Genomic DNA, 18896 nt, shown 5'->3' with positions numbered 1-18896 from the left:
GATTGGAGGCGAAAAAATGAGCCCAAAAAGCCAAATCATATTTACACCGAGAAAAAAAATATTCAGCAGAGTCTATTTAAAGTAACAGAAAGAAAAGTACCTGAATAAATGGTCGGAGAGACCCTATTTGGCGGCATCCACTGAATTCATACCAGTTAGGAACTTCTGCTGGGGACAGCAGGATCTGCCGACCTCGGTAATTGCCATATTCATAAGTGACCCATCTGTGAAAGAGAGTAGATCAACCAGAGTGAGTGGCAACTTCCATCTGTCCACGGCCCCAGTCGCCTGTTTATTTTTTACATGCCTCCAACTATAGAATGAGCTTTCTCCTGTAAATGTACATTGAGGAAGACAATGGAACCAAAGAACAAAATAGAGAGAATCTTTTAGTTGAAAAGCCTGGTATTTCCTATAGCTTTTCATACATTGTTTTCAGTTTTAATAGTAGATCTTTTAATTTGTGTATGTAAAGTTCTTAGCATGTAGCACACGATGAGTGTGACATAGGATTAAATAAAAATAACAACAAGATCCAGGAGGATTGCTCCATGGTTTTGGAAGCAGGCCTCATGTGCTGGGGGAACAGGAAGCTGGGATGGAGAAGGGACTGCTTAAGTAAATGATAGTTGGAGGGATAGCTTGGGATGGGAGATGCGTGCTGAAAGTAGACTGTGGACAAAACATGATGCCTCTTAGTATCTGTAATGCAAACCATAACACCCAAAAGGAGAGAGTAGGAAGGAAGTTGTCTGCCGCAGAGGCGGGGAGTGGGAGGGATACTAGAAACGTTGGTGTGGAAAATGCACATTGGTGGAGGAATGGATATTCAGTCATTGTATGACTGAAACTTAATCATGAAAGTTTAAAACTATCTCATGGTGATCAATAAAATAAATTTAAAAAATAACTCAATAAATGCTTAAAATGGGTGTAATTACTCTCAATCCAGGAAACTGCTGAAGCTACTGACATCTTCTCCCAAGGGTGCCAGTGCCCACAGTTGAGCAAGGGTGGGGTGCATGGTCTGGTGCACAAGCACCCCACCAACCTTCCCTTTGGATATCTGTTCCATCAAAAAGGCATCTTCCTCACTGCTCCTCCTGAACTCACAACTGTTATCAGCTTAGCCATTGAATCACAAAGCAAAATAGTCATTAAAACCTGTTTTTAAAAAAATCACTAATAATTCTACCACTGTCATACTCTGTAATCAATTTTTAAATAGCTTTAGTCCCATCATTGTCTGAAGAATACAGGAAGACTACACCGATTGCTTTGTGAGTGCAAGAAAAATGCCACTTTTCGGTGTGTGGGGCAGGGAGAGGTTTGTGGGCCACGCCTGGTGGTGCTGGGAGGAACATCCAGTGTTGGGGATCAAACCCAGAGCTCAGCAGATTCAGCATGAGCACTTTTGGGTGATCCCCTGACCCAAGGAGATGCTTTCTGAAAAACACACTTATTTCCAAATGCTCAAGGTTGAGGAGAGTCCTTCCATGTTGACCTTGAATGATTTTATATAGCAGCTGGTAGTGATGTCTAGAGGGAAACCCCATCCCCTGCTCTGGAATCAAAGGTTGGTGTTTTCAGAAGGCTGAGAGAGACCAGCTCCTCCTGACTCTCCAAGGAAGAAGGCTCCATACATGAGCTGCAGCCTGGTAATGGAAGCCTTCCCCCAGGAACTCTGACTAGTACAAAATCCTCAGCTAAAGAAAACGGAACATCTGAATGGAGGGATGAAAGAGATCTCATACAGCTTTTCTCAATGGGAAAAGTATATGCTGAAGATGTTTGCTTATTAATCCACAGAAAATAAGGGGTTGTTACATGTCAATTTAAGGAGATATGGGAGAGAAATATCAAATCTCTCCCTCTCCTTCTCTTTCCCTCTATCTCCTCCCTCTCCCTCTCTCGTTTTTTGGGGGCCATATCCTGTGGGTTCTCAGGGCTTACTCCTGGCCATGTGCTTAGGGATGACTCCTGGCATATGCAGTCCTGGGGTTTAAGCTTGGGTCAGGCAGGTGCAAGGCAAGTACCATCCCCACTATACTATCTCTAGTTCCCCCAAGTCACATTTTTAAAAATGATCCCTTTAACTGGATAAACAAGTAGATAATACACTTACATGCCTCCAATCACCTGAACGGAGCGTATCTGTGTATTGAATCCCAGGGACCGAAGATTCACTGTTTCTGCATTAAGCTCAATCTTTTTCCCTTTGAAGCCTTCTCTTTCAAAAAGAATAATTGTCGGTTCAGAAAATTCCTGTTATGAAGCAGAAGCCATGTTCCATTATTCATCTTGAATAATCATTCAGACTGAGGTGAAATCACCTTCTCACGAGGACAGTGCATAAGAGTAAGCCAACATGGGCCTGCACAGATCCCCTCTGTGCAGGAAATCCTGGCTGTTCACCTGAGGCAAAGCTAAGAGGATAGGCAGGAAGCAGGAAGACAGAAGGTAGGTAGGAGGTAGGAGGTCGGCCTGTGCCCCCCCACCCCTCCTAACCTCACACTTCTGGGGATCACTTTTGAGGGGATGGATTTCCAGCTCTTGTTCTCAGATCAGCAACAACTATGATTGGGGAGGGTGAGTGGAGAGGGGGAATGGCCGTGTCAAATGCCATGTTCTTGTTTTGTCACTAAGACAATGATTCCATGTACTCAGGCGCCCAGACTGTTTTGTAGATAGGAGGACAGTAAAGGAAACAGGGACGGAGGCCCCATACTCAAACTCTGACTCATGAAACGAGAGCAAGAACACTACCACATCATTCCGTGTTTCTCAACTGCTGTTTCCATGCTCAAGAAGGGTTCACATTTAGGGGAATATTGTCTGCCTTAGAGGCAGAGGGAGGGTGGGAAAGGGGGGTATACCCAGGGTATTGGTGGTGAGGAATGTGCACTGGTGGAGGGATGGGTGTTTGATCATTGTGAGATTGTAACCCAAACATTAAAGCTTGTAACTATCTCACGGTGATTCAATACAATTTTTAAAAATTTTTTAAAAAAAGGTTCCCTCCCTCCCTCCCTCCCTTCCTTCCTTCCGTTTAAATAGGTAGGAAGGGAATAGACAAATCACATATGTTCTTTGTATCCTTGAAATTAAAATCATCAACTACATTTATTTAAAGCTATTTGTGGAGGTCAAATATCCACAAGAAAGTCGGCTGATTTTCAAGAAAATGCAAAAGTGGACAGCTTGCCCTTGTTTTACAAATGACAGATCTTATGGCCCCTGAGTGGTGCCTCCCAAAGGCACCCCACTGGCTCCCCACTCTCCACGTGGGAGGGCTCTGAAATGACAAGGGGCAGGGATTGTACTTCAATTTGTTCTTGTTTCTTCACTTTTAGGTGTGTTCTGCCACTCCCACCCCACCTCACCTGCCAAAAGTAGATTTCCAGGGGTGCTATGTTACTTTTTTTTTTCCTAAAAACAAGGTAATAGGCCAATAGGTTTGGGAACTTCTGCTGCTCCAAGGCCATAAATGATACATCAAAAATGTTCTTCCTGTGTAAAAGTCTGTGGTCAGGGTGTGCCACTCTGCTGCTTCATTTATGTGGCTGTGCCCTGACATGTAGAAAGGTTTTGTTGACTGGTAAAGAGTGCAGATGAGTGTGGAGAAGTGGTTTGCCTGGTCTAGGAACTACATTATATCAAACAGAAGGAAGTAAGAAAAACTCAGTGTTACTATTTTGCACTTTCTTCTAAGAAGAAAAAGGTCCAAAATGTTGGGAGGGGGCGGGGATAGAGAATTCAGTGTCAGTGATTAAATGAATTTGAAGTATTATGTCACAGTTAAGATGTATAGTCTCGGGGCTGGAGAGAATACAGGAGGTGAAGAACCTTGCCTTGGATGCTGCTAATCTGGATTCCATGCCTCATGTTGCGTGTGGTCCCCTGAGCACCTCCAGGGATCACTACAGAGCACAGAGCCAGAAGCACCACTGGGTATAGCCCAAAATATAAAAAAAAAAATGAAAAAAGGGGGAAAAGGTGTGTCCTATTATGGGTAAAATATTTCATCACAATCAAAACTTAAAAGGACATCGATGTGTTGCCAGCAATGTGAGCAGATATTCAAAGTTCTAGGTGAAGGAAGCCATTTGAAAATTTATATCTGGTGGTTTGGAAATTGTTTTTGTTTTTCTCAACAGGTACTAGTAAGTAGTTTTTAGAATCTAGGCAAATTCAGTATCAAAGACTTAGTTCTTTCATTATGTATTACCACATCATTCTGTGTGTCTCAACTGCTGTTTTCATGCTCAAGAAAGGTTCACATCTATCTTTCTTTCTTTCTTTCTCTTCCATCCTTCCTTCCTTCTTCCTTCCTTCCTTCCTTCCTTCCTTCCTTCCTTCCTTCCTTCCTTCCTTCCTTCCTTCCTTCCTTCCTTCCTTCCTTCCTTCCTTCCTTCCTTCCTTCCCTCCCTCCCTCCCTCCCTCCCTCCCTCCCTTTCTTTTTGTTTAAATGGGTAGGAAGGGAATAGACAACTCACATATGTTCTTTTTATCCTGGAAATTAAAATCATCAACTACATTTATTTAAAGCTATTTGTGGAGGTCAAATATCCAAAACTAAGACTTCCCAAAATTATAGGCACACCCAGGATATCACACCCAAACATTAATTCACAGTTTTACTATAGTGAATGCTGTGTTGGTTACATCAAAATAAAAGGTTTCTGCAGCTTATTTCAAAGAGTGATTTTGGGATAGAAACCAGCTCTTGGCATCGTGACCAAGGACTGAAGGTTCTCCAGGATGCAGTGGTCACTCAGGAGTGCTGTTTTTTCACTGTGCATCTGCAAGAGCCTCATATAAAACTAAATAAAAGACATGATTTCTGTGAAAAAAGGGGCATGGTAGTCTAGGTCAGCATGTACATGATTAAGTAGGAAAAGTATCTAATTGCAAATATCAAAATAGGAGAAACAGGACCGGAGAGATAGTACAGTACACAAGGCCAGCCTTGGTTTGATCCCCATCACGGCATAGGGTCAGCCCTCAAGCCCTGCCAGGAGAGACAACTGAGCTCAGAGCCAGAAGTAAGCCCTGAGTACCACCAGGTGTGGCCTAAAACCTATGAAGTAATAGGTTCCTGAAACTATAAAGGATTTCAGCAAATCAATAACAACAACAAAATAAGCAGGAAAATAAATCTGAAAGTGAGCAAAGGATACACAAAAGGTAATGCATTGAACAGAAAAAAAAAAACGAAAGTACAGGTGACTAACTTCACTAAGAGAAACAGATGAACACGGCAGTGAGATACTACATTCTACCCCCTCCTCTGAATCGTCGGCAGTTGGAGGGCCACAGAATCAAAACACTGTAGCACTACAGCACTGTCGTCCCATTGTTCATCAATTTGCTTGAGCGGGCACCAGTAATGTCTCCATTGTGAGACTTTGTTGTTATCGGTTTTGGCATATCGAATATGCCATGGGTAGCTTGCCAGGCTCTGCGGGGATACTCTCAGTAGCTTGCTGGGCTCTGAGAGGGATGGAGGAATCAAGCCCGGGTCAGCTGCGTATAAGGCAAATGCCCTACCCACTGCGCTATTGCTCCAGTTCTATGAAAAAAAAATAAGGGGGAAGGGGGACAGAGAACTAATACAGCAGATCCATCTAAGATGGATCGCAAACACATCAGAATGGGTGCCTATGAAGGGGAGAGGCATGAAGACAGGGATCAGGTATGAAGTGGGAAGAATCCAGAGAAGGGCCCTGAGCAAACCTGGAGTGCTGTTCACCACAACTAGCTCAGCTCTCTACAACCAGCATCTGAGAAACAGCAAAATGGTGTCCAAGTCCCAAAAAGCGGACAAGAAGCTCTAGCGCAGCTTGGTTCCTGCCTTCATCAGCCCTGAACAAGTTCTCTGGGCTGGTTCCATGCTGGGTAAGTGCCTTTGCAGTGCTCTGTTCACCCGGATGTACTTACAGCATCTATAAATCGAAGAGACTTGAACGTTGCTCCCGACAGGCACCCCATGGCAGAGAGACTAGGGTAGTGGCCTTCTTCCAGCACATACTGATTCCCAGAGAAATTCTCTCCATCATATGCAACCCAGCTACAGGGAGGAAAACCACACACATTGTCTAGTAAGTCATCCAGTTACTCCTATCCAAAACATCCTATTTTTTGTAACTTTGTTTGGGTTTTTAGGTCATATCTGACAGTGTTCAGGGGCTACTCCCAGCAAGGTGCTCACAATTGAACCCAGGGTTCCGGCATACAGGGCGTGCACTCAAACCTTTGAGCTATCTCCTGGCCCTGAAAACTGCTGTGTGTGGTCAACACACACACACACACACACACACACACACACACACACACACACACACACACATGCACACACACACACACACGGGTATATTTATTGCTTTCTATCTTAAGACCAATTAATATTTATAATATCAGTTGTTTGTGAATTTGTTACATTTGTCAAGAAATGAGATTTCTTGAGAGAAGAAGTTGGAGAGATAGCACAGTGGGTATGTCGCTTGTGTTGCATGCGGCCAACCTGGGTATGATCCCCAGCATCCCATATGCTCCCCTGAGCCATGCAAGGAGTAAATCCTGAGTGACAGAAAAGAGTAAGCCCTGAGCACTGCCAGATTATGGTCCTCCAAAAATAAAAATTAAAAAAACAGAAAAGAAGAAAGAAATGAGACTTCTCTTAATGAAATTATGCTTTTATATGTTTTACTTCTCCACCTCCCAGAATTTCTTGCTCCTCTCATGGAGCTTCTCTTCTCCCAGCCAGTGTGATTCTGTCTAGCCCTGGAGTCCTCCCTGAACAACCGTTTAACCTTCAATGCTGCCAGTTACCTGGGTCTACTAGTCTCCTCCCAGAATTTCTCTCATTTTTTCAATCTTTATTTCCAACCCTTCTGCACTGGGCCAGATATCAAAGCACCAGTGACTTCAGACAAATCACATGGTCTCTATCATTCACCATGCTTTCTTAGGAGAGTTGGTTTGTTCTCTTTCTGTTACAGATGCCACACAACACACCCCAAGTGCTGCTGGGAAGTCTAGGGCCACTCCAGAAATACTCTGGGGGACCATGTGGCAGCAGAGTCACACATGCCAGAAATGTGTGTACTAATTGAGCTCTTTCCTCAGTTATATTTGTTTGAGTTTTTTGGTTTTGTAGTCACACTTGGTGGTGCTCAGGGGCTACTCCAGTAAGCTGCTTAGGGGTGGCTCCTGGTGGCACTCAGAGGACACTGAGGTGCCAGGGATTAAACCACTTCTGGTTTAATCTCTAGCATTTAGATTTTTCTCCCTGGTTCTGTTTTTGCTTTATTAATTTGGCAAATGTTTATGGAACACTGTCAGGAACATTGCCATTGTTGGGAATAGCACAGGAGACAAAGCAAAAGTTCCAACTATCTTAAAGGTTATTCTTTTGGGGGGGCTGGAGCAATAGCACAGCAGGTAGAGCACTTCACCTGCACATGGCCAACCTGGGTTTCCACCCCTGACACCACATGTGGTCCCCCAAGACTGTCAGGAATGACCCTGAGTGCAGAGCCAGGAGAAAGCCCTGAATACTGCCAAGGGTGCTGCCCGCCACTAATAAAACACCCTGTGTGGACTGAGACAGACAGTGAACAAAAATGAATGTACATGTCTGGCGGTCATAAGTGAAGCAAAGTAGAAGATAAAGAGAAGACTGAGTTAAAGGTGGTGGTAGGCGCTAATAAACATCGCTACTCTGAATCTATGCATCTGAGAGTAAAGTCCATGCCCTTCCACCCTGCCTGGCTAAAGGCTCTGATGGTGCTGTTTAAAGCCATAAGGAATGGGCAATGATTAAAGGTGTTATCATTATTATTATTACATTATTATTATCATTAGTGTAGATTCCTCATCACCTCTTGCACAGTTTGTTCCCAGGGTTTCCTGACCAAATTTCCCCAACCGTGGACTTTTGCAGAACTACTATCCTCAGCAAGGCACTTTTAGCTGCTGCCTTTCCTGTCTGGTGGCATTTATCAAAACTGCTCCAGGGAGCCTTCATAAGCTGACACCACCTGCACTGTCCACTTGCTTCCCAGTACGAAGCCGTTCTGGCCAGACAGTGGTGGTCTTGGGTAGGTTGGCACATCCCTGTCTTCCAACCATGCATCTGCTACTGTGCCACATGGCCCCTGCCACATGGCCTCTGCTAGGGTGGCAGCCTATGGGCAATCTACAGACCCTTTCAACATGATGGGGACTGGAGAATCCGGAACCTGGTGTGAATTCTGCCACACAGGGAGATGGAGACTATGGATCTTCCCCACCACACTGATCCCCAGGTCCCCTGACACCCAGCCACTCAGATGCTGCAAAACACAACTGTGTACTAACACACTTGGTACTATGTAATGTTTTCCTACAGCGTGCCAAGCACCCAATTCTTACTGACATGTGAATTCATCTTTCCCCATGGATTAGGCTCTCTCTGTCCACCGCTGTCTTGCTTACCTTCCTCCTAAAACTCTGCAAGACTTGGCAGAAAATGAATCACCAATTTGACTGGTCGTTTCCTCAAAACTTTGACTGCAACCTTTGAACTGTGGTTCTGAAAACAAGTGAATCTAAAAAAAGCCAACGGAAATACAGAGTTATTTTCCTCAGCACATCAACTCATTCAACCTTTGAAACAGTGACCCAACCACGACCTCTGAATAACCTTGTTCTAGTAAGTGGGTGTGAAATGTATAAATCCTTTAATTTTCTACTCAGACATTAACGATCAATTAGAAATACTTTTGGCAGCACCATTCACAATGATTCGGTTTCTTTCAGCGACATCAAAGGACAATCCTAAAACAGAGGCAGCTTTCCACAGAACACCTTCTCCTAACAAGTTGGGAAGCAAGTCCATGCTTTATTGTGGCCAAAAGCCATTGTTCATCAGTTCTGCATTTATAAGAAATTACATTTTGGAAACACGGAGATTTCCTCCCTCTCAATGCAGGCTCCTTGCTGACCTATTAGAATCTTGTGTGTGCCAATAAAGGAGGCTAAGTGGTATTTATGTCTCTGTAATTAGGGCTGTTTGAACACTTCCATTAAAGAGGCAAAATAACAAATGTAACACTTCAGTTGATGCAGTCAGTCAGCAATCCAAAGGTTGGAATGAGAGACCATAAAAAGGAGATCCTATAAAATGTTTGTCAAATGCAGACACAGCAAATATACAAATGCTTTTTACCCTGTATCACATTAACTGTGTGCCATTGTTTGAAATATTAACATGAACTCTCTGGCTCAGTGGAATGGTATAAATAATAAGAGAATTTTATAAGACATATTTAGATGTGGGTTAATGCTAGTATCAACTAAGCATTAGTGTCAATTAAAATCTAATTTCAAAATGCAATTCTGCTGCTTTCAGGCCTAAAACGGAGTAAAACGAACAAACTGTCTTAAATGTGTGACATTTCACAGATAAATTCAGCTTTTCGGTAGAAGGGCTCTAATGATAAGCTATCAAATATCTTTTAAATTACCTGATTTCGCTTCCTTGGGCCAGAGAAGGAGTCCTAAGAATTTTTAAAGAGAAAAGAAAATGAGCAGAGAACATATATCTGAAAAAAGGTTTTACTTCTTTCAAATCATTTTCAATTACCACTAGAAATAACTAAATACTTTCTGTAGTGCTAAACAGTATCTATGACCCAAAAGCACAGATGAAGGAAATCCAGAATGCAATTAAAGTTTCACACAAAAAGGTCACTCCTGGGCTGGAGAGAGTTCAAAGGGCTGGAGCACATGCTTTGCAAGCCTCGTTCGATCCTCAGCACTGCCTGCCCTGTGCCTCCGCGCCCCAACCCCAACTGGCCCCCAGTACTGCTGAGAGCCCCCTCCAAACAGTGCGTCAACAGTCATGTGTGTAGATCCAACCAAAAAATACATAAAATGTAAACTCCTTACCAAACAAATGGGTTGAACAGAAGAAATCTTGCAATTTTTGCCTCCCCAGTCTTCAAAACTGGTATAAAAGCCTTTATCCAGTACATACTGTTCTCCCGTGAAATCAGGATTCTCATAAGCCACCCATCTAAAGACACAAGAGCGCTAACATGTTAGACATCCCAGTTTCTGGGTGCAAGTTTATGCAGAAACTATCACAAGCATTCCGGTAAGTGTACTTACATGGAAACTTTCATTTGCTTACTATCCCTACCCTTCATTTTACTCTGTTTAGTTGCAAATCAACATGTCTCTGTATCAAATCAAAGATGCAAGGGAGACTATCTTTGCCCAACCCCCCCTGCTGGTCTCACTTATCCCTCCAGCTCCTTGGGAAAGCTCTGGTGGAAAGATCTGCCTGTATTTTTTCTTTTTTTCATTTTGGGTCACACCAGGCAATGCACTCAGGAATTACTCCTGGCGTGTTGGGGGACCATATGAGATGCTGGGAATTGAACCCAGGTTGGCCAAGTGCAAGGCAAACGCCATACCCGCTGTGCTATCACTCCAGCCCTGTGCCTGTATTTTTTTTTCTAATTCTATTGTCAGGAAACAATTTGAACTTCTAAGAAAAAATATTTTAATAAGTGTAAAATGAGATCTTTATTAATCAAGAATTGTGCAAAGTATTTTAATAAGCAAAAATATTCTTTGTGTTCGGTATTTATTTTTCCAGAAAGATGTTATGGGCATCTATGTCTCTATTTCCCAGTAAGCCAGACTCAAAAAATAAAAAAAGTTGGCAGAATAAATGGGTAAGAAGTATAAATAAGTAATATTTTGTTTCAAACAGGATTTCCAACATGACATAATTATGTATTAAGCAAACTGGAAAACTCTCAGATATAAAATTTAAAAATAAGTCTCTTTTAGAATGTTTTCATTTTATCTTTTAAGTGATCTATACTCAGAGAAGAAAAATCAACAAAAACAACTTATTGTTGAACTTTCCAACTCAAAAATGAAGTCTTTGAAGGGAAGGAAGTTTTTCAACCCTGTCATTATTCAAGATAAACTGTAAATATTTGAGTCTTTTAATTCATTCACTTATCCTCTTACAACTTAAAGGAAAAAACACCTAAAATGACTCCATGGAAACGCAGAACACTCCAAAAACCTGAAGTTAAAGAAAAGTTAGTTTGTTTATTCTTTCAACAAAAACTACTGACTTAATGGTACCTATAGTATCCTGTGCCAGGAACTATATTGGCGTAGGGATATAAAGATTAAAAAGATAAAATCCAGAAGGCCTATGGGTTGGCTCAGTTGCTAAAGCCTTGAAAGTGTGAGACCTTGAGTTTGATCCCCAGGACATGGTCTCCTGAGTCTCCCCATGAATGAATGATGCCTGAGTGCAGAGTCAGGATCAACTAACCCCGGAGCACACAGGTATGACCCAAAAACAAGCAAAAAACAACAACAACAAAGAATGTCAGAGATCTGAGCCGTATCACCCACAATCCCCCCTGGAGGCTCTGGGCTGCCTTGGGGTTTGCCTTCAAGGCCTGGGAGGGGGAAACTGAACACTCAGCAGAAAGGCAACAGCAGAGCTAGCCCAGAGGAGGCTTCGACAAGCACTTGGCCTTTCCTTCTCACCTCAAGAAGGAGCGCTGTGCTACCCTACAAGGCTAAATTTGTCTCCTGCACACAAACACTCCATGCCCAGGAGAACCTATCTAAGTCTCAGAAGCCGGAACAGAAAAGCCAGGAGCTGCGGAGGTGCCGTATGGTTGGCTGTGCTCTCTGCCTTCTGAGACACACAGGGTGCACAGTACCCGGAGCACCCCGCACCCCTCTCCCTGGCCCAGCACCACCTGGTGTGGCGTGAGGGGAATGATGAGCAGCTGAGCAGGCCTGTCATCCTGGGCATGCCACAGCTCACCTTTCCTGCCGCCAGGCCAGGGACCACTGCCAGAGCTGGGTCCTTCCACATGGATGGTCCCCTCCTGTTTGACTCCAAAAACACTTGATCGCTACCTCTTTTGTAGGAACAGTTGTTTTGTATAAAAACTGCGACTTCTCTGAAGAAAGGAGGTCTAAAAAGGTAACAGACCTCCATCAATCTTTGCCAAGTGACCAAATAAATGAAATATGAGGACACAGCTGACCCTGGTAATGCAGTGGCATTACTACAAGCCAAGACCCAAGAAGGCTGAGTGTGTGTCTGGTAGCACAGCTTCACGTAACTTCCTCCAACACCCAAACTCAATGGTTACAAACTAGTAAAAAATCTTAAGCCAGGAAGTGCCACTGGAAATGACCCACAATAGAAATATACCAAAGGAAACTGATTTCAAGTAACCACGGGAGAAAGGAAAGACTGGCTAATGCACCCGACCCTGCACATCCCAGTTGTATCATCTGCACCGATGCCTTAAGGGAATCCCAACATCTGCCCAGTGTCCTTTTGCTGCTGTGACAAGGCTGTGACTTGTGGAGCCACACACCTGGCGAGTTCCAAAGTAAACAACTGTTTCTCTAGGTTGAGCCGATCACTGTGCTTTCCTTCTAAGTAAACGGTGGGCTAAAATCCTACAGAGCCACTGCATCCTTTCAGGTGACTACTTCTCTACTCTGTGTAGGGAAGATTCTAAACCGCCAGGGCTCCAGAACAGGCCCTAACAAAAGCATTTCTTGCTATAAAGAAAGCCCCAACAGTTAATGCTTTCATTCTGCCAACATGGCACCACAGGCAACCCCCTACACAGAGATCCATTGAGCATGACCAGCAGGAAAAGCATATTACAACTGGGCCCAGAAAAAAAATAGCCTGCCATGTTTGCATAATGCTCCTATATCCAGTTCCGCAGGAACGCCCCATGTACTGGGCACGATCCAGACAGTTCTGCTATCTGAGCTCGGCAACTCTGTGCTGTGGTTCCCGGATAACACGAGCAAAGTCCCCACCACAGCCAGGCGTGTGTAAGCAGCAGTGACTACAACCGAAAGGTGTTCAAGGGCTGGAGAGAAAGGACACTAGCACTTGCCTTGCATAAAGCCAACCTGGATTCGATCCCCTTGAGCAGTGCCAGGAGTGAATCCTGAGCAGAGCCAGGAGTAAGTCCTGAGCATAGCTGTGTGTGTGTTCCCTCAAAATTAAATGAATAAATAAATAAATAAAATTACAATAGAACAAAAGATGTGTGAGTATCATAGACTAGAAGTGTGACATCTGATGAGCATGTGCCCAAGACTACAAGCAGAATGAAAGAGTGGGACACCGGCAAGCACGTGTGGGCACAGCCAAAGCAGTAGGACACTTGATGAGCGCCTGGCCACGGTACAAGGCAACCTCGTGGCCCATCAAAGCCCCACAAGAGCCACGGCCAAAATGTGTAAGTTCCAGAGGTAGATGAGGGTACGGTTCATGGTCATTCCTAACAGTCTCAATAGCAAACAAGGGGAAAGGAAGAGGGGGAATAATTTTTTTAAAAAATTAAGCACATTCTATTGAAGATACATCTCCAGGGCAATTAGGGGAAGAAACCCCATGAAATAAATAGAGTTGAGGTTAGAATAATTCAAATAACCTACGTTACTCAGGACATTAAAAATAAAACTTAACATCAAACACCTCCACGGCACCCATGTGAAATCATTTTATATGATAATTCAGGAATACTCTCACTTATGAAAAACACACAGCAGCATGGAGCATAAAAGTGACTCTCTAACTTCTTTAAAAAGGCATCGGAAATCTATCCTCCGCCTTCCTCATGTTTCTGGGAACCAGCCCTGCATCAATCTATGGGGCTCCAGGGTGGGGCATGCCACTCAGGCCCCATCACCTCCCTGTAGGTGGTGACTGGCTTAGGCACATGGTCTGATCCAGACCTATAGCATCAGAATCATACTTGGAACTTTCATGGGACAGAGAAAATCCTATTGAGGAAAAAACAAATGCAAAATCCAACAGAAGGAGTAAGATGGGAGAACACAAGTCAGATGAGGCTGCCATAGGCAGACTATGGGGGGAGGAGGGGAGCCTGAGGTCGGGTCAACATAGCTGCTGAGGAGAGGATGGAGTGATAGTAGAGGGTAGGGTGCTTGTGCTTGTAAGTAGCCAATCTAGGTTTGATCCCCAGCACCACGTATGGTCCCCTAAGCACAACCAGGAGCCAGAAGTTAAGTCCTGAGCACAGCCAGGTGTGGCCCCCAAATTAGAGACTGGGACAAGTTCTGATGACAGTGTTTGAATCCCTGTATCCAACCACAACTCAAATAAAATCTTTCCAGGCCTTTTTAGTTATGCAGGTTGATGAGTTTCCATTTTCTGACTTATGCCCATCTCAGCTGATCTGGGGTCCCTTGCATCTCAGAGTCTAAAATAATTCTCTTTCAATACAAATTTACTTTAACATTAACAAAGCATTCAATTTCTAACTCCAGGTACACTGAAATGAAAAAAAAATTTTTTTAATGTCAAAATCATGGTAGGGCCTGAGAGACAGTTCAATGAAAATGAAAATGTAGGAGGCCTGAGCTTGATCCCAAGCCTGCATGGTCCCCCTACACCACTAGCAGTGAACCCTAAGTCCTGAGCTGGGAGTGACCTCTCAGCACTGCCTAGTGTGGCCCAAAAATCAAGGGGAAAGAAACATCGTTAAGAAAATTAAATGTAGCAATTCTAGAATCAGAGGAAAATCTAATGGAACTATGTCCCCAACCTCAGATTTCTAGTTTCAGGTCAGCATTTGATTCCTATAAGGGGATTTCAGGCAAAAAAAAAGTCAAGGGAAGCAATGTCTATTTCAATATGATGTCCAAAAGTCTACTCCAGGGCTGGTGTGCTAGTACGGTGGGTAGGGCACTTGCCTTGCACACGGCCAACCAGTTCGATCCCAGGTACCCCACTTAGTTCCCTAGCACCATCAGGAGTGATTCCTGAGCAAAGAGGAGGAGTAAACCCTGAGCACCACCAGTATGGCCCAAAATAAAAAAAAAAGTCTACTCCACTGTTACATTACATGTGAAAATTATATGAAAGTGATTATTAAAGGCAAATAAAAGGCATTAAAAGGCTGGTGTGATGTTTCATTGGTGAAAAATTTCCTTTTTGAGTACCTGCTCTATATTAAAGATTATTAGTTAAGCCCATATTTAGAACTGTGATTGGTTTGTTTTACTTACACTCCACTCAGGACATTAATAGACTGAGTCTTCACACCATATCCGGTCTCCTTCAAATTAGCAACAATTCCTAACACATCAATACTGGAACCTTTAGATCCAAAGTTTTTTTCACTGTACATTATCATGTGAGCATTCGAAAAATCCTATTGAGAAAAAAAATCCAAAATTCAATGACTATATATTTCTTATTCAAAGAAGTCAAGCATTAATTATTGGCATTTCTGAAACTTACACCTAATATAGGCCGTAAGGACTGCAGTTCTTCACTGTAACCTCCCCAGTCTTTCCAGTCCTTGTATTCTCCTTCTTCAAGCAAATACTGATGACCTGTAAATCCAGGCTTCTCATAAGCAACCCAACTACAACAGAGAGAACATGAAAGAGCTGTCATTTTCTGTGGTGGTAAAACCACTCTTGTTTATGTTTCAGTTTCACACACAAATACACATGGTTAGAAAGTTCAATTGGGATGGACTCATGGCTACAGAAATTCTGGCAAACATAAGGGCCCAACAAAGTGGTCTCAAGAAGATAAACTGAGAAAAATATCAACATTGGAGGGGAGATAGAAAGGGGGTATAGAAGGGATGGAACAGAGAAAGAGAGAGAGAGAGAAACAGAGAGGAGAGAACAAGTGAGAAAAAGAGAGAAAGAGGGAGAATGCTATATTCCCATTCTTTGGGGATGCCTGACTCCAAAGAACTTTAACAAATAAAACTGGGTCAATGTCAAACAGCAATCCAAAGAATATGAACTGAAGAGATGGCTCAATGAACTGGAACACCTCCTTTGCATGTGGGAGGCCAGGGTACCACATGGTCCCCTAAACACTGAGCCAGCAGTGGTCCCAAAGCATCACTGGGTATGCCCCCCCAAAACAAATCCAAAATCAAATAGTTTGCATTTTTCACTTTTGTGTTCTGTTTTGTTTTTAGGGCTTACTCCTGGCTCTATGTTCAAGATTACTCCTAGTGGGGCCCAGGGCACCATATGTGGCACCAGGCATTAAACAGGATTGGCTGTGTACAAGGCAAATGCCTTAACCCCTCTACTATCTCGCCAGCCCGTTTCACTATTTTTCAAGGCCATATTTAGTGTATAATTCTACTGACAATTTATTAGAGCTTTATGTGAAAAATACAGTCAAAAAAAATTTAGAAATCAGGAGCAATAGTACAGGAGTAATGCACTAGCATTACACTTGGCTGACCCAGGCTCAATTCCTGCATGGCATTGCATAGGGTTCCCTGAGCCCTGTAGGAGTGAGGCCTAAGCATCGCTGGGTGTAGCCAAAAGCTTCCCCCCACCCCCTTGCAAAAAAAAAATATATTAACAAACAAAACTGGTGATTTGATCATTCTGGGTGGGCCAATTTAACCCACTGGCTCAGGTAGGTGCCACAAACCAGCTCTTCAGATTGCTGTGTCCGAAAGACTAATGTGCCAGGTCACACAGGCTGAGAACATGGGCTGTCACTGAAGTTGCCTCTCCCATACAATCTGGAACACTGGTTTTAAGCATGTGGGAAGGAGCTGAAGCAGATTCATCACTTAACTAAAAGGCAGAACCCGAACGCCTTCCCATGACCCCGGTTACTTACATGCCTCGCAAAACTTTCATGGAGCCCACTGCTGTGAAGGGCAAAGTGTCTCCGCTCTTTCCTTCTTCCTCTCCTCCATCCACAAAACTGCACATTTCCGTTTCTAGTTCCACACATTTTCCTTCAAAGAAAGGTTTTTCATAAATAATGACCTACAACAGAAAGAAGACACACTTGTGATTTGTAAGACACTAAATATCTTAGGAGCATTGTATTAACCACTTACCACTTACTATCACCAGCTCCAGGGACATACAATTTTCTCATATGTTTTTATTTACATATTAGTATCTTATAATACTTTTTTAATCATTATTTTCTGATGGACTGGAGCGATAGCACAGTGGGCAGGGCATTTGCCTTGCACGTGGCTGACCCCGGTTTGATTCCTTCGTCCCTCTCGGAGAGCCCGGCAAGCTACCAAGAGCACGGCAGAGCCTGGCAAGCTACCCGTGGCATATTCAATATGCCAAAAACAGTAACAAGTCTCACAATGGAGATGTTACTGGTGCCCGCTCAAGCAAATTGATGAACAATGGGATGACAGTGCTACAGTGCTACATTGTTGAGAACTGATATTGAGCTTTTCCAAATCTAGGAACCAAAGGGCCAGGGCTGAGCTAAGCAGTAGAGCACTTCCGTTACACATGTGAGGGCCTGGTTTTATCCCAGCTACACACACACAAAAAATCTAACAAAAATAAATAATATTTCCAAAATAAGGAACCAGCAATATCTTAGTTGCTTCCAAAATAAAACAAACTAACTCAGGGCCTCACAGAGTAAGGTATGTCCTCATGTCCTCTATGATCTGAGATCTCTTCCCTGGCCCCAAGTTCAATCCCTGGCATTGTATACCCCATACCCCCAATCTGGCATCACTGGGCATGGTCTTCCTAAACTGAAACAAACAAAAAAAATGAAAGAAACAAATTTTAAATCAAAATTCATCATAGCTGTGTGTAGTAGGAATAGCCAAAAGCAGTATTTTAGAGTTGGGAGAACTTGCATAAAAGGGGTTCCCCCGACTGGCAAGCAGTAACAGAACCTGCCAGTAGTAAACACTATTGCAGATTATTAACGTCAAACAACCTTTAGAGCTGTAAAGACTCTTGTAAAGACTGTTGGCTATCATCCATCAACATTATCATCTCGCCGAAGGAAGTATCAACTGAGACAACTTCCTTTGACCTCGATTATGGTTTATGAAAACTGATAGGGGAAAGTCACCAAGTATTCATCTTCAAAGGCAGGGGGTAGGAATACAATTTAAAATGATACATTTTTTACCTTTGGATCCGTAGGATACTCAACTTTACGTCCACCCTGCAAAGAAATAAAAAGACACAGTAAGAAAACCAGTTCTGTGTTGTTTGATTTACCGGGAGACAGTTCTAACATCACGTGAACATCCTTCGGTAGAACCTAAAGTGGTCTGTCTACATGCAGAAGCTCTCACAGACAGGAATCTCCGCTGGGGGTATTAAGAACCTCCCTCTGGACCCAGCTCGTCTGCCCACTTCTCTCCTTCAACAGTTTGCTGTTTACACAAACAAAGTCCACTACGTCCACAGTATGAGCTCGAGGACTCTTGAAGACACTAAATTGCTAGGTAAAATGTAAACGAAATTCCCGGACTGGAGCAATAGCATAGCGGGTAGGCAGTTTGTCTTGCACATGGCCAACCCAGGTTTGATTCCCAACATCCCATATGGTCCCCCGAGCACCACCAGGAGTAGTTCCTGAGTGCAGAGCCAGGAATAAACCCTGTGCATTGCCACGTGTGACCCAGAAAGAAAAAAAATGTAAATAAAATTCCAACAATGAGTCTTTAGGCAGTGATTACTTTCATAATGTTTTTTTAAAAAAAAACCAAACAAACAAACTTTTTTTTAGAAAAAAAAAACCTATCTAGAAGGTGATCACTGAAGGTCAGGGATGTAGCCCAGTAACAGAGCTCATACCTTGCATGTGTGATGCCCTGGCTTTGATCCCACAAGGGTAAAAAAATTTTTTTTTTAAAAAAAGAAACATTCAATTACAGAAACATTCAACAGGCTAAGCACTAAAATCAATAATGAGAAAATCAAAAGAGTCTTTTTCACCAATATATGTTTAATGGGTTTATAAAAAAAGCACAGAGATGCTCAAACACAGCATGTGAACTATAGTTACTAAGGAATGTGGTTGA

General features: G+C 43.1%; 1 protein-coding gene across 1 annotated transcript in view; it reads right to left on the bottom strand.

Annotated features, from left to right (window-relative positions):
- CRYBG1 (crystallin beta-gamma domain containing 1) overlaps nt 1-18896 on the bottom strand; it is a 51925-nt gene that overhangs the window by 6940 nt on the left and 26089 nt on the right. Inside the window, exons 8-17 of the mRNA XM_055134616.1 lie at nt 17996-18031; nt 16706-16857; nt 15338-15464; nt 15103-15248; nt 9934-10060; nt 9510-9542; nt 8479-8591; nt 5941-6070; nt 2126-2265; nt 101-224 (exon numbers count right to left, since the gene is read on the bottom strand). Coding sequence (XP_054990591.1) covers nt 101-224; nt 2126-2265; nt 5941-6070; nt 8479-8591; nt 9510-9542; nt 9934-10060; nt 15103-15248; nt 15338-15464; nt 16706-16857; nt 17996-18031 — 1128 coding nt within the window. The remainder of the gene's footprint in view (nt 1-100; nt 225-2125; nt 2266-5940; nt 6071-8478; nt 8592-9509; nt 9543-9933; nt 10061-15102; nt 15249-15337; nt 15465-16705; nt 16858-17995; nt 18032-18896) is intronic.

The sequence above is a fragment of the Sorex araneus genome, chromosome 4 (genome assembly GCF_027595985.1).
Source record: "Sorex araneus isolate mSorAra2 chromosome 4, mSorAra2.pri, whole genome shotgun sequence".
In the NCBI taxonomy this organism is placed as follows: Eukaryota; Metazoa; Chordata; class Mammalia; order Eulipotyphla; family Soricidae; genus Sorex; species Sorex araneus.
Note: the sequence above shows the minus strand (reverse complement) of the source record. Positions and strands in the feature narration are given on the sequence as shown.